Source organism: Dinoponera quadriceps, unplaced genomic scaffold (genome assembly GCF_001313825.1).
Source record: "Dinoponera quadriceps isolate SergipeBrazil2010 unplaced genomic scaffold, ASM131382v1 scaffold3, whole genome shotgun sequence".
NCBI lineage: Eukaryota > Metazoa > Arthropoda > Insecta > Hymenoptera > Formicidae > Dinoponera > Dinoponera quadriceps.
In genome coordinates this window covers 512,100-535,212 of record NW_014554293.1, presented here as the reverse complement: position 1 = coordinate 535,212, position 23,113 = coordinate 512,100, and the positions used below count along the sequence as shown (strand labels likewise).

The following is a 23,113-nucleotide window of genomic DNA, read 5'->3' as shown; positions in this document are numbered from 1 at the left end:
CAATCGATCGATCGATCATTGCGTTCTTATGGATCATTTTTCAAATCGGGAAGGCGCAGAATCTGTGAGAAACGAGAAGCGAGTACACACGATTAAAGATCAGGACTCAGGATATTTACTAACCTCGCATGCATCATGCGATTTACCGGTTATCATTAATCATAAACAAATATGTTGAGTTCGACTACTTGACACGAAGAGTATAATAGTGCCATTTGCTAATGCCTTCTGCAGATTTATTACGTGCAATAGAAATAAATTGATTCGGACATGAGCAGGATCCATCGGTAGACACTGCTAATCTAAAAGTGTAATTTTTATACGCTTATGTGCGCAAAAAGTTGTGTAGTCATTTTTAACGCATTTTTACATTTTAATTTTTTACGTGATACTTTACGCAGATAAACGTGTACGTTTTTATATGAAATTATATATTTAAATGTGCAATTTACGCGCAAGGATTTAGTATTTCTTTATTTTCTATTACTTTTCCTAACAAGAAGTATATATCATTAATTAACCATGAACGTATTGAATTTTAAGAATAAAACATTTATTTTCCAAATGTATAGTTTTGTAATAAACTTGTATTGTAAGTTTGTATTAGTTGTGTAATTATAATTATTTGGAAGATTCGATATTTTTTAATTTTAATTTAATAACTTAATTTTAATTTAATTTTAATTTAATAAGAACATTAAAAATTAAATAGAAATATTGGTTAGAGAGAAAACCCTTGACATTTTTATTGAACGTTTTATCGAAAAATGTTAAGAATTTTCTTTTTAACATAAATATACATTGCCTCATAATTATACATAAGAATATGTGAGAGAATCTACATGTATTTGTTCTGTGTGTACATTTTACGTCACCGGAGCTGCGAACCACATGAGTGTCTCAGGTTAGAATTGTTATGCCTGGTTGCCGTACCGAGCGTTCTTCCTCTGTGCAGGTAATTTATTTCTGAAACTCCTTACCTTATCATTACACTTCCTACCTTCAGTACCTTATCATTACCTTGCAATATCATTAGTTGTGCCTCAATGTCCAGGTTTAGACAGTTTTTCTAATTCTATCTTATGGAAAAGAAGAGACAAGCTTTACCTTCATAAGTCTGTTGTCCATCCTAACATAGCATCCTCAGTCTTTCAGCTTAGTTGTTTTCAGTTTTCTCGCTATGCTCGGTGTACGAGTCAACTGTTGCATATGTTCCTTTATATTAGTTGAAAATGTTTTTCTTCTTTTTTCTCCTTCTTTTCCTATTCTCTTTATTTTATTTTTCGCCTGTTTCTCGGCTCTAGTTTGCACTTCCCTATGCGACTATGTAACTGGCTTATTTCTTTTGATTATATTTACATATATCTGTGTCATATACATACATTTGTTAACCTAATAATCTGCGCGCGCCTTCACACCGGCGTTGGGCTTATATTCATTCATTATATTCTGTAAATCTAAGAGGAACTTTCCCCGGGATTAATAAATATTATTCTACTCTACATTTTATAAATTTATATTAATTAGAAGTGCATTTGCCTTCATTTTTACACATTATATTATATATCATATTCTACATGATTAAATATGTGGTAAAATGTGTCATTTTTACATAAAAAATTAAATTACACGCGTAAGTGTGTAATTTTAATTTACACGCATTAATGTATGACTTATTATACACTTGGACTTGTAGTTGAGTTAAGAGCGCGAAAATGAATGCAGCAAAACATTGACTTTGAACAACGAGCACAATGGTGTTGTACAAAATGATAAGCGGAATATATTTGCAAATTCTGTCGGGATTCTGAAAAACTTATAACAAAAGCGTATAAGAAAGGCTATGTTTTTTTGAAGATAATGTATTCACAAAAAGTTTTCAGCAAAACTAATTATACGTCTGCTGAATCGAAATCATGTTGTTCTTTAGCAAGTTTAATAAATAGATACATTATCCTTGTGTCTCCATCAAGGTTGATTGAATGGTCGATCGCATACGATATATTGTTAATTTTTCCTTGTTCTGATAAAAATAGTCGCGACTGCAAAAAGGGTTTAGTAATAAATATCTTATTAAGAAGTCTTTAATAGAAGAAGTTTTAAATATACAACACTTATTCTCAGTACTAGAAGGCATAATTTGCTAATATATATGATGAAATAGTATATGAATGAAAGAATTTTCGGACGTCGTATATGAGAAATGTAAACTCGTATCTTGAACCCTTATAGAGATTGTCTAAAATGTTCCCAAAATTATACTATTATTTAAAAACTTTAAACACTTGTAGATGGATAATCGTTCCGAATTAGGCCGATGCTTATAGGATGTTTTCTATTTCAATTTACAGCAGAAAAATATGTTCCTTTTCAAGTTCGCACAGTATAAACCTTGAGACTTCTGGAATGGATAAATACTAGATTTGGCTTCCGAGAACACTCCAAGAATATTTCTTTTCTTGAAGAAGTGAACTGAAACGTTCACAAAGTGTCGGAAACAACTCAACGAAAGACACGGCGCTAACTCGGAAACCAAATCTAATATTTGTACAGTATGTCACGTAACGTATTTGTTTGTAGGACGTAACGTTTGTAGGACGTAACGTTGGAAGATCGTTCGTGGTGAGAGATTGAATTTTCTTCATGAAGCCGTGGGGAGAATTACGAGAGAACCGGTAGGCGCAAATCGACGTCACACTCGAGTGTGTGTTTGCAAGATAAAGCTCGCTGTACTGTTGTTATCATCAACTAATTCTCTAACCTTTGACACATGCTGAAAGATCCACTTGTGTCCCGGGGACACATTTCACGGATGAAAAGCGATTGTGTTATTCTGCAAGAAAATACACGTAAAAAGGACTATCGAGCTCGACAACGCTCGATGGGCGACGGTAATTTGCGAATTTGAAATGAACTTCGAGGTCGTTCGATGACTGATAGCATGTGTTCCGGGAGATTTAAATATATTATCGTGCGATATGCCAACCAGTTATGTGAGATCATCCATTCGGGACAGTGCAATAAAAAAGTCCGCTTACGCGAGAGCATAATCTTAAATTATAACTTTTACGACCGGTTCGGTACGACCCTTGTAAGTTTCCCTGAATAATAATACAGATATGTAATTCTTTTTTGTTCCTTTTGATACGTTTGATTTATTTACTTATCGGCGAACACATTCTTAGCTGTGTAAACCTATGAATTATTACACAGTATAACGTAGGATCCCGTTAAGCGTAGAGATGGTAATCGAGGTGGTATTCAAATGGATAAAGTACGATTGGTGCTCACACGAATTTGCGTTTTTCGCTCTCCCGTGCGAAAATGAAACAGAGGCGCGCGTCCACGTGAACGAAATGCAAATTCGAAATATCGAATCGTCGTTGAAATTTCACCCGAGAACAATCACACAACGTTCCGATTTTATTTCGGATTCTTAATTTTCAGTGAAGAAAACGATTGTGATTGACTTAAAGAGGTTATAAGATTCATTGTTGTATTTTCAGTGGTACATCAAGGAGAGAACATTCATAAATTTAATATTTGTCAAGTAAAATTATAATGCATTAAAATTATAATGCAGTAAAATTATAATGCACGTATAATATGTGTGATAAGCGAATATTAAAAATAGTCTAATATAGGATTTATAGTTTACTTCTTTATTTAATAGATTGTCAATCTATTTATTTTAATTGCTATTTCTAGATACTTTTCTATCGCATATTATACAGATAAAATATACGTAAAATATACGTACTTAAATATACACTATGAGTAAAAATTAAAGCATCGCTTTTCATGTCTTCGAGAAATAGACTTTAAGAAAATGTAATCGATATCGCGTTATTGCATTTGAATAATTCGAAATGTCGTTTTCATTTAGAAATTAGTATCTCGAATTTGGATATATTAGGCGATATATGCTTAAGAGTATATTTGGCTCGCTGATTTCATCGGGTAATTATTCACCAGATCATTCGATCAGATACCGACTCCGATAAAAGGTATTGTTTTTTATCGGATAATTTTTTGTCGGATACTATGATGAGTTAAAGAAACGTTTTTTCTTTATCCAATTTTTCCTTTCCCTTTTCTTTATCCGTTTTTTCTTTATCCGATAAAGTGTAATATCTGACTAAATTGTGTATTTATTTGATGATTTTTTAGCGATTACACACGTACTAGTTGATTTTCTGTTCGCATTTCATTGGAAATTGCGTTTAATCGGTTTGATTGAAATACATTATTATTTGAACGGTTGTTTCTGATTAAATTACTGATCTTTTTTCTCAGCGTTAATATATTAATTCAACCAACCTTTTTCTTCATACCCGATAAGAAAAGTCCTTGACATTTATTTAATTGATGAGTCGCAAAGCGGCAATCACGCAGCACTCCTCTAATCTCATGATTGACCATTGACCATGGCATTTTCGTTAATCCCAGCCGGCCCAGTTGCTCGTAAACAATCATTCTCCCGGGCCCGGAAGTCGCCCTCCTGCCTCGAAGGCATCGTTTTGTGCGTCGTCTATTATCTAAGTTATATCTCTGCGACTCCCACTATTATGTGATATGCGCAAATCAGGATCCCGCAAGTCCGTCGGTCCGACGAAAATATTATTAAAGGAGGCCGCACTCGTGCTTCTTTGCGGAAAATTAGACAAGATCTCGTTATCGCGAGCTCTGAACGAAAGTTTTGCTTGCGTTTATTATTTTTCCTCCCCTGACAATAATAAGATGTAACAGAAAGACAATCTATCCGAGCATCCTCATACTTGAAATTAGTAGCATTGCAAGAAAGCAGCAACGATTAAACTTCCTACAAACCTTTTTTGTTGAAATGGAACCAAGTTTCAATATAATCGAGCGCTTAAGCGAATGTCTCTGATCGCGGTCAGAGATATCGTTTTCCGGCATCGATTTTCCGCCCGGTCCCCATCCGGTTACACGAACTGAGATTTTCTTCCGCACGTGTCTTCGCGTCTCCTCGTTTTCGGAAGAATTTGCGCGCCTCTTTCACGAGTTATTTCCATCCATTTTATGTCGCGAAACTCATTCGTCTCCTCAAGACTGCGTGCGTTTCTGCCTATTGCTATTGACATTCACGAAGATATATAGGTATTTATTGCGAAGTACCGGCGTCTTTTGCAAAATGTTTCGCGCGTTGCGTGATGTATGCTAACCGGCATCTCGGGAATATCCGTCTTTTTTTGTTATCTGATTGATTGCTTGAAAGCTACTTTTTGTGCTGCGATAGAAGGTATAGTCACAACCATTTCAACATAATTGTGTGCGCTTTACGCTCGTTTCTTCGTCGTGTCCGACTGAGCGTCCCGATGAAACTCATTTGGCGTTTCTTCTGTGCGCAATGTTTTTCGAACGAGTTGCAGAATCGAGCTGCAAAGTCCACGGAACCAATGCACCTTCCAGTTGGCGTACCCGTTGAATCGATAGACGCTGAGCCGATATTCTTCTCTTTGAAGATGCGCGACCTTTCCCAAAAAGAGAATACTACAAAGCCGCCCGGATAGCACAGAGAGTTCAAAAAGAATTCATTCGTATGTCACCAATTCTGATTTCATTTTCAGCTGCAAAAGGAATTCTTTTTATAAAAATATATTATATATATATTAAATATCTCCAAATTGAGGTAATTTATTCTTCTAGTGCTTAGAAACTGAGGCAATCAGTCAAAATGTATTTCGTTTTACTGTAGTTATTTGAAGTCAGTAAGTAAATTTTATTGTAATTTTTGTCACCTTTTAAATAAACACAGAAAAATTTGTATATTATTATTTCTTCTTTACTTTTTATATCCATTAATTTCATAAAAAATGAGCAAAACAGAGCATAAAGTCTGATTTGGCCCGACTTTACTAGATGCGTTCTAAGAATTCACTTTGTCGTTAGTAAGTTAATTCGAGAAATCAAGTCACATATATAAATATGTGATTTTGCATATTTATGCGTGAAACAAGCGTGTGAAATTACACGTTTATAATGTGATTTGACTTTTTGCAAATAATTACAAACATTTTTTTCGTAAATAATTATAAACACTTTTACTCTGCTCACTACATATCTAAATTTATAATGAATTCGACACCGTTGGAATTTTGCGTACGTCACGAAAACGTGCGTCATATCGCGATAACATCGGAGCAGAAATTCGCGCCGTAAATTTCATTTCCAGCATGTTCCGATGTATTCTAACCCCTTCATGCGATATTTCTTGCTGAACGAGAAAGGGATACGTTAATTTGAGTCGTTCGGATGCAATTTTACAGAGCGCGATTTCTCAGCAGAATTCCGAAACGAAAAGCGCCGTTTCAATGTCGTCGCGGCATTCTTTTCGAAAAGGCGATTGTTATTTACTGATCGCCTATTCGCCTTTTAAATAATATGTAAATATTACGACAAACACGACGATTTTCAATGGAAAGGACAGGTTCTAGACAACAACGAGAAGATTCATTGGATTGTTTAGCACGCACAATATTGTGCATAATAATATAAAAACATCGTTGAAACAACACAGATAATATCTGACGATTTTGTCGACCTTCGGCGAGAACAATCGTGTGAATTTTGCGGTAAGACGAGTTTGCGTAACAGTGAATCCGCATAACTATTAGAAGCTCATTGTTATTCTAATCGCTCGTGATTGGACATACATAATCGGTATAATCTCTTCTTTTTTCCTTTCCTTTTTTTCCCTTGTAATTTCTTTTCAGAATCGACATTTTGCCCGGATATGTCATGCGTGCAACTGCGATAATGATTATGTCGTATGACATGTGGACTCTTGTTTGCGCCATACAAAACAAAATTTTAAAGCTCCGCGAGCTCAAGAGGATCAGGAGTCATCAGGATAGTTCGCTGAGTGAACGTTCGATCGCTCTAATTAAAAATTAGACTTCGGAAATCGAAATTGAGACTTCAGACTAACAGAAATTAAATTCAGACTGTGCGAACGAGCACGAACGAATATCTGCGAGCAACGTTAACAGTTGATCACAACCGTAATGATATTCATTCATGTGTGCGACTCTGAATTATTCTTGAACGAGTATTTGTTTTTCCTTTCGTCGTTTCGTCCCTTTCGCTTATCAATAATCAGTTCAGCGAGCTTTTGAATTTAATTCGTGCGTATATTGAGAGAAAGGAGTATTTAAAAGATACAAAAATATTATGCGCGCGAATATCAATAACATGTTACTTATAATAACTTATAATAATAATTTATAATAACTTATAATAACTTATAATAATAATAACATATAGGGTGTCCGACATTGTATTACAATAATTCGTGTGTAAGTAGAATGGTTGAGTAAAAAAGACATTTAATCAGGATCTAAACTCGTAAGTCAATTAAATTCGAAAGCTTACCGAACACTTCTAATGACGGATGAAACGTTGATTTACAGTATCCATTGTACCGCAATAAACAAAGTCGAAGCTGCAACCGCAACCGATCGGTGGCCGTCATTCATGGCTCACTTCGACCATGTTCAATGAGTCGTTGTAAACTCTAAGACAAGACCTTTTTGCTGCGCAGTCAGCCGCGTATCTTTACGGATACGTGTGTGCTTCTCGCATCCCGACCGCGGCAAGCATCATCTTGGGGGAACGTATTAATAGTCATCATCTCAGACCGTCGTACAGCCGCTGTCAAGAGGAGTGAGAGGCGCGGGTGGAGGAAAGAGTGAGGGGAATGCGGTCCCCGTTATAAAATGTTCGGATCGCAGTCTGGGACACCTACTCCCAGTTCGACCACTCGCGAACCACCTACGGCTGCTCGTAGAGCCAGCAACCCCCGTCGTCGAGTCTTGCGCCTCAGGTAACTCCGGAAGGCAACCGCACGTTGAGCTTCCTGTTTGTCGTTTCTATCCCATTGGAAAAGATGGCACCGGCGAAGGCAACGTTCATTGCGATCCTGTTGGCCATGGCGACGATCGGCGCGCTAGCTCAGCGAGAAATACGTGAGTAAAATCTCGGGCTCTGCGCGACACCCTTCGGGGTCTGATGTCGTCGGTACACTGCGAATCCAAGTATATCACGCATTTACGTGTTGCCAAATCATGCAGTCACTTTGTATGCATTTTTATGCACGCATTTTTATATTTTTCATTTGCGTTATTTCATTCAGTTAAATACGCATACACGAAAATATCGTTTGCGCATTGCGTCATTGTAGATAATCCATCTCTCATCGCTCGTCGCGATTCGTTTTAAAATTCGGTCGTTTTCGTTGCGTTTAAACAACGAATCGCAGATGGAAATGCAATCGATTACATTTTTTATCAGACATAGCGCATCCAGATATCAAGACGATTCACCCAGCTTATGGGAATGTTCGATGATGACTGTGTGGAATAAATAGGCTGTCTCTGCAGTCTTCCGCGTTGTATATCGTTAATTATTCTCAATTAAAATCTTGATTTGATTGATAGCCGTTATCAACAATAGCCGGTCGACTAGAGTTCTCCTTATCTTCGAGTGTCGTATCACCAGCACGAAACTTCGTAAATTATCTCTGGCGCATACGTTACGGCATCCTTTTCATGCACAGCACATATTTTCTATTTTACTAGCGTCGTGTTTTTCCATTTACGGAAATAAAACAGCATCGAACAATGATAATATAGCTTGTTTTGCCCCATTTTTCTCTCGCTCTCAAGTGAACACAAACGTTTCTACATACATTCTTCATACATTAAATGACACTTAAAGGTATCAGCTATCAGAATAGCACGCACTTACGCCTTCTAGATTGATTTTTCTTTTTTAGTAAGACATATTAAAGTCATCTGTTGGAAAAATACGACATTAGTTTCCTTCCAACTCAATATTTTCGATGCCGCGGATTTTTACGATTTCTTCGCGCTCCGCTACACTCGCGTTGAGTTTTATTCCAGTGAACCGTTTTTAACACAAATTTTTTTTACAACGTATAATCTTAATTACGCATATAAGGACTTGTGTGCATATGGTATAATATTGCTTGTCATAAGCTTGTCATTTTTTATCTCTTAATCATTGACACAGTTTATTCAATGTATTATTTTTTTGCTGAAAGAAAAACATTACCACAATGTTTCTCGTTTATATTAATGTATGTAAGCTTGCAACATACACTGACTTGTTGAATATTAAAAGCGCTCGCAATTGGAGATCGCAGAATGTATAAATGCGCTCGCAAGATACATATCACGTGAAAATTAGACCGTGTCGCGATGTAAATTAGACTTCCTTGATACCGATTACTACTCAATTGCCTTTTCATTCTTTCGCAATTTTACCGATTATCTAACGTGTATAATTTTGAACGGAAATTGCAGCCGAGTTCCTGCACGTATGCGACGCGGGTGCCGAACTACGGAAATTCGAGCAATGCGTAGTCGAAAGCATTATGAAACTGCAGCCGTACCTGAAGATGGGGGTGCCGGAGTACAACATCCCCTTATTAGAACCACTCAAACTGAAGCGATTGACATTCACCCCAACGGCCACCTTACGCATACAAGCAAAAGATATTGATGTGTACGAAGCCAGTAACTTCAGAATTAGCAAATTAAAGTAAGTATCAGAGGTAGAGTGATTTGTGAAAAATCACTGAATATATCGAAGTATAAACTCGAATAATTAACGTGATGTGAGAACGTAAAATGACAACTTTCCATCGCGAGCGGATAATTGCGAAATAGCGAGATTAGCTTGGGACAGGTGTGGAAATTGCATTAGACGCAGGACGTTATTTCGTGCACAGAAAAATATGCAATTGCATCAGTAGAATTGAACAGTGCCTCATAATTGTAGTCAATCTTCACAGTAAAATGTGCTAGAATTAAGTAAACGTAGTTACCTGTTTTTCAGCTTCATAAATCAATATTTTTTTTAATTGAAGTATATTTTGAGACGGCTTGTAATAAATACTTTGTAGTGATAGCTTCATTTATAATTGAATTACTGAATATAACTGAATATAAATAAATTGCTCTAAATTTAAGAGAATATTTAATAGAATTATGCAATATTTCTTTTCCATTGAAATAACTTGGGGTTTTAAATTCCGATATTTTTCTATTCAGTAATTATCTCCTAAAATTAAAATAATATTCTTAATATTATGAATTTAATATTTGTCGGAATTATTTGAATATGTACAAGTAAATGTCTATTTAGGAAGGAGATAATACACATTATATATAGTTCATTAAATTTCTACTTCTAATGAATATTTGTCAAAGAATATTGGAATCACCATTTTACTTGGATCAAGTAAATCTTACTTAAATGTAGCACTTTATCCTTTCAGTGTTATTGACTCGATAGCAAAGAATATTATTGAAATTAATATACCATATATTATTTTATTAATTTGAGTATTAGTTTTAATAATATTACGATCGAATCAGGAAGATTACTTTCACTGAAAGAAAAAGTGCTACATTCGAGTACACATTCGCTAAGGAGTATTAGAGTAATTATTTTGTTTGAATTAAGTATTATTACTTGAATGTAGCACACTGAAGGAAAACATTACTACATTCAAGTAACATTTACTTAATCCAAGTAAAATAATTACTCCAATGCTCTTTAGCAAAATATTTACTCGAAAATTTTCTGTCGGTGTCCAATTACCAAACGTGCGCAAAATGTCACTTATTAATTCTGCTGATACATAACAGCACTTTTCTCTGCATGTGCAATTTTTACATTCAAGCGACGTAATTGTTCAGGCGAGAATCTCGTCGACTGTGCGATAAATGATCGCTGCATTATTAGCTAACGACGGAATTTTGCGCGAAATCAGACGATAAGCCGCTCGTAATGTTAAATTGATCGCCATCAATTCAACTAGATTGCACACAAAAATTACGAAAGAGATGATTGCTGTTTTTGCTGTCGTTGACTTGTCTCATTTTCATATCCCGCGCAGCACTTGTATATCGTCGAGAGGCATTTAAAAGTGAAAAACTTACTAGATCTCTTCAATTGTTCTGCGTCACTCTATTAAGAGTGCATCCGTCTCTGTCCGAGGAGATCTGACTTGTCACTAATTTTATCGAGAATAAGTCAAATTTGTATATCGTGTGTAAAACTATTTATTCGGGAAAGAGGGAAAGAGAGAAAGAGAGCTCTAAGAGAATTAGAGTTAGAATTGATTGGCCGAGACATTACCGTGTCTCTTGATTTATTTAATTTCTAATTTATTTAATTCTTAAAGAAAGGGTTTTGAAGAATTATGAGAATTCAAAGAAAGGGGAGAAGAGAATTTATTTTAATAAATTTAATTCTGGTTATAATTCATTTTTATGAAAGACAGGGGCAGTAAATAGTGAGTAAAGTAAACACAAAAAAGGACAAGGGAGGATTGTTGTTAAGAAAAACTGACTGGAAATAACTAATCATCGGTCGATTAAGTTAATTAGAGGTTGTGAATCTGGCTGTAAATTAACAACGAGAAAAATTAGCACTATCGTTTGTCATTCCATACATGGTTGGCCGTGACACAAAATTCGATGTGCGTTCGTAAAAGTCGCGAACAATCGCGCAGCACGCTGCTGGTTACAAGAATGATCAATAATCAATGAAAATCGGACGGAAGTGACGTTACACCGGTAGATATCTCTTGTTACCTCGTGACATGCGAAGCTCGGGAGACGTCTCTCCTCACGAAGAGAACTAGATAGAGCCTCGAGTGGCATTGTAACAACGAGGACGGTAAAAAGAGGTCGGTGTCTCCTACCAGTGAAGTTGTCGACTGCTTTCAATGACTTCCCACATGTGAGAACCGCGCGAAGGCGAAGTTTATTAACCAGATCTAGCTGGATATTCAGTCCGTAATTTGTCGTATCGTAATATCCGTCAATATGGAATGCATAATACGCACGTAATATCGGCGTTTCTTTCTCTCGTGTCGCTCACAATTATATTGTGTAATGCGACGTGAAAATTGCCTGTACGCGACTTTCGAGGATGTCGATAATGACTTCCCTACCGTTTCTTTGGACTTTTCTCATTCAATGTCTCTTTTTCCAGGACCGACGTTAAGAATTTGTACTTCCACGTGGACGTTTCACTACCGAATATCCGCGTTGAAGGTGATTACGACGTAGATGGCAAAATATTGGTCCTTCCGATCCGCGGTTCCGGCCCGTTCCACGGCAACTTTAAGAATTGCACAGGTATATTGTGCGACCAATTTCTTACGAAAATAAAGGGAAACAAATCATTTCGCCACTCTGATACCGCATATCCCAGCACAACAGATTTTCAATTTATCGCGTCTCTCATGGAAAGAAGAATCATTTCCTGCAACTGAATAAAGATCAAATGAGAATTTGATAACAAGAAATGATATCTCCTCACAGAAGAAAAGAGTTAGCAACACCTTTTAAATATTCAAAATAAGTAATTAATCGTTAGCTTTGCAATAGTAAATTTCTGTAAGGATAGTGAGTCGGGATACACAATTCCTGCTGTTCATTTTTCTGTTCATAAACGAAAGAGTTAGCAGTTTAGGTAATAACTAGTTATGTACTTTCTGTAGTAAGTAGTTATTACATAGTTGTTATGCAGATGTCTATGGTCAAAACCAAAGATTGAAAACGATCGTTTCCCAACGCCACGGTGTTTCATTATCGTACACGCGTCTCATTTTGCTTGCTCACACGTTCCAGGTTCCTGCAGAATCCAAGCTGAGAAGTACATAGACTCGGACGGAGTAGAGAAGATACGCATCAGCGATTTCAAGATGAAGATCACCGTGGGCCGAGGTACAATAAAGTTCGATAACCTGTTCAATGGCGAAAAGGCGCTCGGTGACGTCGTCAATTCGGCCATTAACAACAACTTTGAGGTGTTCCTGAAGGAACTGATACCGCTGCTGGAGAAGGCGCTATCCGACGCGTTTCGGGTCACGGCCGACAATATCGTTACGCAGTTCTCGTTCGCGCAACTCTTCCCGAACGCGTAGCTCTGTAGCTCCGGCGATCTGGACATGGTTGGACAGACTGAGAGCGATATGATCAACGTAAATTAGAATCGAGATCCATCACGTAGACGAAGCGATAGAATGAACAAAAATTTTCATCGCTACTCACGACTGCATCTCGAATTCTGCTTTCCTTTTTTTCACGCGCACACGCGTTCGGTTCACGACTGACCGACCCACGGTCGAGATTCCAAGGACTTCCAAGGAAGATTATAAAGAGAGGCGAGATCCTGCCATGGAACATCGATCAGATGAGTCTCCGAAGTCGAGACGCGCGATCGTGACGCTTCCCGAGAATCTTCACTCTGGGTCGTCGGATGGCGGACAACTTCGACGACCGTGCGATCGTACGGTTTAAGATCTTTTGCTACATTTGATAAGGAATCTTCCACTTTCACTTGATTGCGCGATACTACCTCATGGAAAGTTGCAACAGCGCGAACTAGTATTTCAGATTTTTTTTTATTTTGCACTTATATAAAAACTAGTTTGAAGCTTTTGAAATAATCTCATGGCTTGTCGGCAATCAGAAGACGAAAGCGTGCCTTCGGGATACTTCGCGAATTTAGCGACCAAGTTCGGCATACATTCACATGACTGATCCTCGTACGGTCGGCTTTATGTATGCTGCAGCATTGCTTAGATGGAGAGTTACACGATTTTCAATTTTACACATAACGTACATAAAGTTGAAAATTGCCGAAATAATTTTAGTTATAACGGTAGAGTTATAAATGGCTATAATTGTAATGGCTTGAAGCTCGTGTGTACGGTGTGGGAGGCTAAAAATTGTGTAATGGTAAGAAATTACCGTCTAGAGAATGTGGTGCAGCATACATGACGTCGACTACGCGACAGAGCGCCAAGTGATCTCCTTAGTGCGCAATCGTTCGATCTGCCGTTACTCTGAAATGCGGAAAATATTTGTAGATTAGTTACCGACGAGGATCTAGGGAATAGACCCGAGAAATTTTCGCGATTGAGGAGACGGTAGATCGATTATTCCGCTACATACACGAAATTCACCGAAGTACAAGGGGACGCGTTCACTTCTTGCTTCGATTCCTCAGTTATCGATGCGACGCGAACTGTTATTCCGACCGATAATGGCTGCGTTTCGAAATTCATTGTCAGTGCTGGAAATCCATAGTTAATGTTACGTATAGACTTTCAAGACTGGCAAGTAAATATTGGAACGCTTAAGTCGGTATTGAAACACGGAGGTACGGAAAGGTACATCGATGCACAGTCAAGCACACCGATCCTTCACACAAGTTTAAGCTGTCCACCAGTCGTCGATAGGCGAACGTGTATCGGGAAATAAATCAGAATTTTCACGAGCAAGTGCAATTTATCGCGATGTAACGATGAGCGCGCATATCAGTGCTCGGCGAGCTACTCATGCGTTACGAAATGTCGAATAAAGCTATTGAGTGTAGTATTTGTTAAACAACATTGGGTTTTCTCTTCCTTCACTTCTCCCTCGCGATTCGACGACGATTCGTCGCGAATGGAACAATTTGCCGAATTTGCCATTAATGTTGAATTAATCGTAATCGAGTAAGTGAAATAATTACAGTCGAGAGAATCACTTTTTTGGTAAACTTTATTACAATCGAGTATCAACATTACAATACAAGTATCAGCAATAATAACCTTACATGCGTGTTGATACCGTTATTTTTTGGGTTAAAATCAGACGAAGATATATTTGGGGCTGAGAACGATCATTTTCGCAGGATTTCTCTTTTCAGTGCGCGAATATCGACGTAACAACTTTGCGGCATCTCGTCGCAAATAATACTTGGTAGTTTCAAAGATACGATATTAATAATTACCGATCCACCGTGTGTTCACGTTTCAAGACGCGAAATTAATCGACACGGGAGCCTGGCGAACACGCCACGAGGAAGAATCTCTTCCTCTCTCCATATATTGCTCACAAAAGTGGAACGAGTAGTTGCTAGTTATAAATTGTAAGGATAATTGCAAGGAATTAAGTCGAAGGTTAAAAACATAACGAGAGTTACCGCTTTTAATTATCCACATAAAAACGACTAATTACATCACGTGAATCTATACAAAAAATAATTTATTACTCTCAATTACATGTTTTCGATTTATATTTACTGCTATATACGCAGTTCACCTCGAATTGACAGTATGATTAACTATACAACTGAACTTATAAATAAGAGCAAGATACAACGCGCACGCCAGATCTCTTTAGATTGTTTTTCCTCGAAAGGAATGCGCGGTTATGTGTCTCCTGATCCATAGCTTGATATAACTTCCGCGAGTTTCTGTAATGTCGCATAATATTTCGACATTCTCACAAGTATAGCTTTAAATATTTTTTTTTTAATATAATCACAGTTCTTCACTTTATAAACATTACATCGTTGGAATCATCATTATTATTCATGTTGTCTACATTTAATTTCCGTTGAATCCTCCGTTTTGTCTTTAAAAAAGCAAGTGATTGAACATGATTTCTTGTAATCGAGTTTCTTTTTGAAACAAATCGAATAAGAAAAAAGTGATAAACGTGAGCTTTTCTCTTAAAAATAAGAAAAAGTGAAGTGTTCCTAAATAAGTGAGGAAAAATAAGAAAAGTGAGTCACTCACATGCCTGTAATTATAATATTATATTTAATATTGTATGTAATACGTAATTGTATAATAAATTATATAATATTGTATGTAAAGCTTAATATTTTATAACTATTATTAGAAAGTGTTATTATATGTTTTCATCTTTTGCATCTGCTTGCAATCGATTTGCAATGGATGCAAGATTCGACCGAAATCGTATAAGTGTTATGATAGCTGAGAATAAACGCACGATCATAAAAGGTGCAATGTATATTAGTTTAAAATTGTACGTATTAATTTGATACCCAAAAGTCTCCAACGGTTCGATTATATTTTCTCTCTCTCTCTCTCTCTCTCTCTCTCTCTTTCTGTATTCGATATTTAGATATGTGAACGTAACAAAATTCTTAGGACGGAATATTTGTCTTAATAACGAGATAATTTATTTTATTTATGTCCGGTCAGGAAAGAGTTCGTCATAAGTGAAATGCCTGACAATCTTGTTAGAAAAGTTAAGAATCTGCTTGGAAATGACATCCTCTAAGATCGGTTTCAACACCGCGAGGAGTTCCTGTTGGTTGTTGCCTAGAAAGTGCTGGCCGATTTCTCGCATTGTTGCCATTTGTGCATCGTCAAACGAACTAACGTTCGCATCGTATCTTTTAATGCCGAGATCCAGTTTTATATTCGACAAGTATACAAATTGCTTGTTGCCTTTCGTCGCCACATTGAGATCAACGCCCGATTTTGCTGACACGTTATCTACGAGAGATGACACCACATCACAAATTAACACTACACATCGTATTCTAGATGATTTAAGCACTGGATTTTAGAACTTTTTTCTCTACCAAAGAGCGCGTCTCTCGGAATTATGCTGTCTTTTTTTCTAAGTTCATTATGTACAAGCGATCATATGTTACATACCTGTGGTAATACTAATCGGTCCTTTTATAGCAACAGGTACTATTATATTCACGTTGAAGTTATACGTCATGTTCATTTTGATTTGCCTGAATATGAGGTCAACGTCGAAATGTCGCTTTTCGAGATCCATATGGAAAGATTGCACTTCGAAATTGCAGATTCCCCTTAAATACACGTTATCGAGGGATATTTTGGCGGTATCGCTGTTAATGACGTTAATTTTGCTCAAAGCCAACGGCTCGGTTGGTGGAACACTGAGCTCCGGCATTCCCTCGCATATTTTATTCTTCAAATTTTCAATATTCTTCAAGATGCATTCATCGAGATTCGGGTTTTTACGGCCGCACACGTTAATGTAGGAAGCTGCAAAGAGTTGCCTTTTTTAATTTTGAGTCGAAATAATTCAATTTGATGGTAATTTACTCAGTAAATTTTTGTATATCACCCGTAATTTTGGAAAGTTGGTAAAATGATATAATTTAGAAAAAAAAATAAAAAAATTGTTTGATGTAAAGTTCAAAAGAAAAAAAAAACGATTAGCCTTCAAGATGAGTAAAACACTTTATTTAACTCATATTTTCCATAAAATATTCTGATATTGTATAATACGAATAATATAAAGAAATAGTTTTAGTAATAATTTAAGAGATAGAAACTTTAATATCCTCGACGAATTATAAATAATTCCTTTTTTTTCATTTGAAAAACATTTTAGAGATTGTCACATACATGTACATTTGATGAGAATATAAGAAGAATAATATTTTATTTTATGAAATAGTGGGAAAAATATAAATATGGCCTTTGTGCATGAAATTATAAAAGAATAATCAATTTTACCAAAATTATCAATAAATTATCATCTTACTGTAATTTTACCGTGAATAATTATCACTTTGAATCTGACAGTAATTTTATATTTCCAGTTTCGAGTGAGGCTTGAAAATGAATTGTGCAGTATCACTCTATGGAAATATCGTACGACGTTTCCATAAAGCATGCGATCGATATTTTTATAATTTGCTTTCCTTAGTCTCGGATATGTACTCAATTACGTATCTATATATCTACTTACGTATTTCTGCTGTGGCGTGCGCTACGATGAACACCAAAATGAGATTTGCAGCAAACATTTTGTTTTGTGTCAGCATTATTATCTCGTATGAGAAGCAATATTTCCCGACACAATAATGACAACGTCAATAACAAGAAACGGATCTAGACTGCTCTTGAGGAATCGTTTATTCTCGTATTTATACGTTCAGATGGAATCATTAGTTTACCGGTGTCTTTCGTAATAACTGGTTCTCGAAAACATAAAAAACTGATATATGGATATCCGAGTCATTCCAGCAGATAAATAAGCGGGAATACAAAAATTAAAACTAAATAAGATTAAAAATTGAAACTCAAGAAAAAGTTTGCCCTTAAAGGCTCTAAGACACCCTGTATATTAAGTGATTAATTAATGTATAATAATCGGGCTTATTTTACAGCCAAATCGCGCGTAAACGTTGTCAAATACTTTCTGGTATGATAACACGAAGTTGCATGCGAATTTTTTACACCGAGATACAATTTCGCGTCATATTTCGTCTTCGTTTCTAAACAAATTGTCGATTCTTTATTCTCACCAATTTTTAACTCAAATCTCGGTCTTCTCCAAGAAAATCAACGTTAAAAATTAAAATGAACAAGTTCGCTACCGTAACAGAGATTTTCAAAACTCTCGCTACTGATGAGACTTTTTCGAATAATTTTGATAAATATGACTCATACAATGATGTGCTTCGTACAAAAGTGTGCATTTTGCAAATACGAAGCAATATCAGGGCACAGTTCGGAAAATATTAAAGAACAATATTGAGCCATCAGAAGTAAGTTTCGATAGTTAATATAAAAGTGAAGAGTGCTGAACTATTATTTGATACGTTTGCTAATGATTTCTACCTACCGTAGCTGAGCGAAATAGTACGTAGTACCTCGATCTGCGAAAAGATGGAACTGAGAACGACTCAAGTGTGCAGAGATAGATAAACAACATAGGAAAGATCCTTTCGTAATTGTAGAAAATCAACTGGCGGGAGGAGCTTAGATAATAATGTGTATGTTTGTGTGTGTAAACGTATATGTGTCCATTTTATGATTGTCCTTCCGCGAGCAGTTTTGCTTAACATATTAACATTAAATTTACGAATTACCCTTTGATGCGTCATTAAAAATACTACACTGGTGAATAACAGATCCTTAAACGTTTATTACACATTTCATGCTAGGATCTCTGGTTTCTCCGTTAATACTCGGCGTGTGTTAATGTCAATGTCATATTTAATGTTTCTTACTAGGAAATAGTGCCTATCGGAAGGTTTGTGGAATTGTCAACTGCCGAGAAGTTGCATAAGCGGCTCGCTGGACGCGGTTTCTTTACGTGCCCGCATCAGCGTTCAAACTGCGCGCGAGTGTTTCGAAAACGAGTTACAAAAATATGCGACGAACGATGTGTGGACTCGATGTAATCGGAACACAACACACGATGTCGCGTGTGTTGCATGCGCACTATGTCCTCGGATGATGATTCAGAACGGCTAGCTTAAAAATAGAGTTTTGATTTGTGGTCACGTTAGTGGACTGCGATTGAGGTAACATACAAGTATGCATACTCGATAGGCACTTGGCAGTATACACATAAAATATATTTATCACGCATATTGACGTTCTATCGGATAAAATATAAGATCGAGAAGTGTTCCAATCGTAATAAATTAATGAATAAATCTTCATGCTGATCATTAATATTGATTACGTGGCAGCTAGTACCACATACGAAGGTCGCTACTTATATTTCTGGCCTAATAATGAAAAAACAAATATTTATGATCAAAATTGGTTTTATTGTTTTTCAAAATATTCTCCATGATGATCAATACACTTTTGCATGCGTTTGAACCAATTTTCGAAGCACTTTTTCCACTCTGATTGAGGTAACTGCAAAACATGCGTTTTGAATGCATCAACCGCTTCTTCGGGTGCCGAAAATCGTTGACCACGTAATTTATTTTTGATGTGCGGGAACAAAAAGAAGTCATTGGGTGCCAAATCAGGGCTTTATGGCGGATGACTCATCAATTCGATGTTTTGGCCGGTCAAAAATTCCTTTGTTTGACCCAATGTGTGAAAGCTCGCATTGTCATGATGAAGAATGATTCGCCCCTTCTTCTGCTTTCCTCGAATTTCTCCAATGACTTCTGGCAAACAAATGGTCGTGTACCATTCAGAATTAATCGTCTTACAGTGCTCTAACGCCACTGTCGCCACGTGACCGGTAACGCCGAAGAAACAGGCAACCATTTGCTTCGATGTGCTACTTCCGCGAACAACTTTTGTTGGATTTGACTCGTCTTAGAAGACCCATACAGTCGATTGCTGTTTTGTTTCGGGCTCATATGCACAGATCCATGATTCGTCACCTGTGTAGATGTTATACACAGCTTTTGATGCACCTTGAACGTATTTTTTCAACATTTCCTTGCACCAATCAACACAAGTCTTCTTTTGAGCGTTTGTCAGATTATGCAGGATCCAACGCGTACAAATTTTTTTTACGGACAAATGTCCATGCAATATCTTATTGATGCTTGTCATACTAATGCCCAAAGATGCCTCAATCTCACGGTATGTCACATGACGGTCTTGCTTTATCAGTTCACGCACAGCATCGATATTTTCTGGCACAACAACTGATTTTGGACAACTTCACGGAATTCGTCCTGGAACGAACGTCGGCCACGATTGAATTCGTTACACCAGTTTTTTACAGTGCTGTAGGATGGTGCTTTCTCGCTGTATAAAGAATTAAGTTCATCGATGCACTCTTGTCTTGATAATCCACGTCGAAAGTTATGAAAAATGATCGCACGAAAATGTTCACGAGTTAATTCCATTTCTTGCCCGACATGAATTTTTCAATTCACTGTAAACAACACAAACCGCGCTCAAATGACAATGTGTTCTTATGTTTTCATGTTCAACAATGTCAAGTTTCCAATAACAACGTCAGATAGCGTCTGGCAATACTTCCTGCTACCAAGGCCAGAAATATAAATAACTACCTACGTATAAATGGATGATGTCAGAGAAATGGATTGCTATTTCCACCTGGTAACGTATGATTTGTAAACAAGTGCAGCACTTTTTCAAGAATGAGCAAAAAAAGGCGAACGTTATATTACGCATAACTTACTAGAACTATATAATTACTGCACCTTATCATCGATTAAAAACATCGCGTGCTTCACGCAATTCGAGAATATTTACATGTTTGAAGCAAATAACAAAATATTTCATTTGCTCGCGAATAATGAGCTATTTCCTACTGAGCTTAATGATTTGGCGTCATTTGAGAACAGATTTCTTTGAAAATTAATTTGAACGCAAACCATACATATTTCATTATATTTTCAAAGATTTAAACGAAAAAGTTAATAATTAATAAAAGAATGATAGCAACCTCTTTTGTAGATAATTCCCATGCAGCACATGCAGCAATGTTGACGGCAATGTTACAACAATGTTGCTACAAGTTTTTGTGCTGTATGAGTTGTCATCTACTTTGTAAAGTTTTTACAAAATTCTAGAGTTGCTTTATAAAATATTTTACTTGTCGAGAAAAATAAACTTCATATAGTTGACAGTACGGAATATAATGAGGAGAAAACTTCTACTGTCGAGCTACAATTGCCGTCGTCATCGGTATAAACATTTCAAATAAGTTGAATTTATCTGATCGCTCGATGAGTCCAAAATATATTATATAAAAATATAAAAAATTTCTTATTTAATTATGTAAGGTAAATAGAATGGCCAATTTATCATAAGCAGTAATATTTTTCTGTAAGAGTGACAAGTAGTTATGATTTTTTATCTCATAACTGTAATGTCTTTTGTTTAATAGTTAGCTTATTTATCTAACCATTGGGAGAAATGAGCTTTACGTTATTATTTAATAGCGATGTTAAACTTAAATTTATTATTTTATAGTTAAACACCTACGAAGTTCAATTTCTACTAGGGTTCTTTTTCTAGAAGCCATCACAGATGCCACAATTTCTCCGGTATCTAAATTAAGCAGATTTGCCAAATGATAATTTAATAAACAATCATGTGCACGTAATATTATTTTAATTATTTTATTTCTTGTTATAACGTCGCAACGATTCCATGACTCATCTTTGATAGAGTACATTATCCACAAGGTGAAACACGTCATCACGTAAGTATCAGTAATGAATTTATGTAATACTTAGTATTGTCTTTAAACACGTGACTTCATTCTTCTGCAACTTCACTTCTTGAAGAAAAGTTTTTGTCTAATGCCTGCGAAAGGAAAAATAAGCTCAATTATTGCGACAAGGAAATGTCCTCAAGATAGATATTCGATATAATAGCGTTGAGAGATATTTTTAAACTGTAAATTTTTTAATTTGTGAAATTCTAAATTTATGACGGTAAAAGAGTAAGATTATGCGACTAACAAGGAAATTTTTATTTCCCAATTTTGGATGTAATATATTGTTTGAGGATCAAAGATTTAGCTTCTGAGGCTAAAGATGTATTGATTAATTAGAGTAAAAGGCAAGCCTTATGAGTAAAACTAATTTAAATAAATTATTAGAATGGATATGTTTAAACGTATTTAAAAATCAAAAATTTTTAAGTACAAAAATAAAAAACCAATTAATATAACACCAAATATATAGGTTAAAAAACAAAATATTAAAATACAAGAAATCAAGACGACAGAAAATAATCAAAAAATTCTAATATCACGACTAATATCTTGAAGATAAAAGGATTTAAATATTACGTTATTAATAAAACACTTAAAGCCAAATAACAAAATTCAATCTATTCCTTTGCTTTTATATTATGGTTACGGTTTGATATTTTGACAGCTATATCAATTTCATGTTATATTTTGAAATTTATAGATAAACGAACAATGTGTGTTACTATGTAAGCAAAAACACAATCTGAATGCATAAATATTGTGAAACTATTAGAAAGCCGTAAAATATTCCGGACCGCTTCAGATCCTTTTAAGTGGCAAAAAATTAAAATTTTATCCTCAGATATGTAATTAGAAATCTCTGAAACCCGTATATTTTATTTGGTGAAGAATATTCAATATTTTACAATTCCTATACTTCTGACAAACATTTTGAGTTAATCATTTTGAATTGAAACTCTAATTGAAAAAAAGAAGAACACAGTTAAATTGTAGAGCAATTCATAACGAGCAAATTAAATAAGTGGTTAATAATTATATTGTCCAGAGATTTTCGTCCAAGAAGTATACTTTTTTTCCTACTGTGCGTCGTTGCAGACGCGGGTAGATCGTGCACGTGACTCGCAAGCATGGGCGCAAGCATGAGAAGCGTGGAATTCGGGAAGTTTTGTTACGGATCGCGGCTTCTCGGCTTAGCAGCTCCATTCTGCGACTTTCGCTAATTCTAACGAGAGCGGCAAGAAACGGCATCATGTTACCTGGTTTTCCGTGGCGACTCTCGATATTTATTGTATCATATC

General features: G+C 36.0%; 2 protein-coding genes across 3 annotated transcripts; one reads left to right on the top strand and one right to left on the bottom strand.

Moving 5' to 3' along the window:
* Positions 1 to 7,779: 7,779 nt before the first annotated feature.
* Positions 7,780 to 14,343, top strand: LOC106743050 (circadian clock-controlled protein-like). Its single transcript, XM_014616547.1, has 4 exons — positions 7,780 to 7,988; positions 9,348 to 9,585; positions 12,052 to 12,197; positions 12,693 to 14,343. Exons 1-4 carry the CDS (start codon positions 7,910 to 7,912, stop codon positions 12,986 to 12,988), a joined length of 759 nt encoding a protein of 252 aa, XP_014472033.1. The 5' UTR covers positions 7,780 to 7,909; the 3' UTR covers positions 12,989 to 14,343.
* A 1,340-nt stretch (positions 14,344 to 15,683) lies between these two features.
* LOC106743061 lies at positions 15,684 to 18,508 on the bottom strand. Of its 2 annotated transcripts, XM_014616560.1 has the most exons (4): positions 18,483 to 18,508; positions 17,604 to 17,829; positions 16,529 to 16,891; positions 15,684 to 16,363 (listed from the first exon to the last, which is right to left on the bottom strand). In XM_014616560.1, the coding sequence occupies exons 2-4, from the start codon at positions 17,677 to 17,679 to the stop codon at positions 16,053 to 16,055; spliced, it is 750 nt and encodes a 249-aa protein (XP_014472046.1). In that variant the 5' UTR covers positions 17,680 to 17,829; positions 18,483 to 18,508; the 3' UTR covers positions 15,684 to 16,052. The 2 variants fall into 2 exon arrangements, with proteins under 2 accessions (XP_014472046.1, XP_014472054.1); XM_014616568.1 differs by lacking the exon at positions 18,483 to 18,508 and having other exon boundaries at positions 17,604 to 17,835.
* Between the last annotated feature and the right edge of the window lie 4,605 nt (positions 18,509 to 23,113).

Bases quoted from the DNA above. Each gene is read 5' to 3' on its own strand.
- LOC106743050 (XM_014616547.1), top strand. From the start codon at position 7,910: ATGGCACCGGCGAAGGCAACGTTCATTGCGATCCTGTTGGCCATGGCG. The intron at 7,989-9,347 runs GTGAGTAAAATC...CGGAAATTGCAG, and splicing joins GCTAGCTCAGCGAGAAATAC to CCGAGTTCCTGCACGTATGC. The intron at 12,198-12,692 runs GTATATTGTGCG...CACACGTTCCAG, and splicing joins CAACTTTAAGAATTGCACAG to GTTCCTGCAGAATCCAAGCT.
- LOC106743061 (XM_014616560.1), bottom strand. From the start codon at position 17,679: ATGCTGACACAAAACAAAATGTTTGCTGCAAATCTCATTTTGGTGTTC. The intron at 16,892-17,603 runs GTAAGTAGATAT...AACTCTTTGCAG, and splicing joins GCACGCCACAGCAGAAATAC to CTTCCTACATTAACGTGTGC. The intron at 16,364-16,528 runs GTATGTAACATA...CATCTCTCGTAG, and splicing joins ACCGATTAGTATTACCACAG to ATAACGTGTCAGCAAAATCG.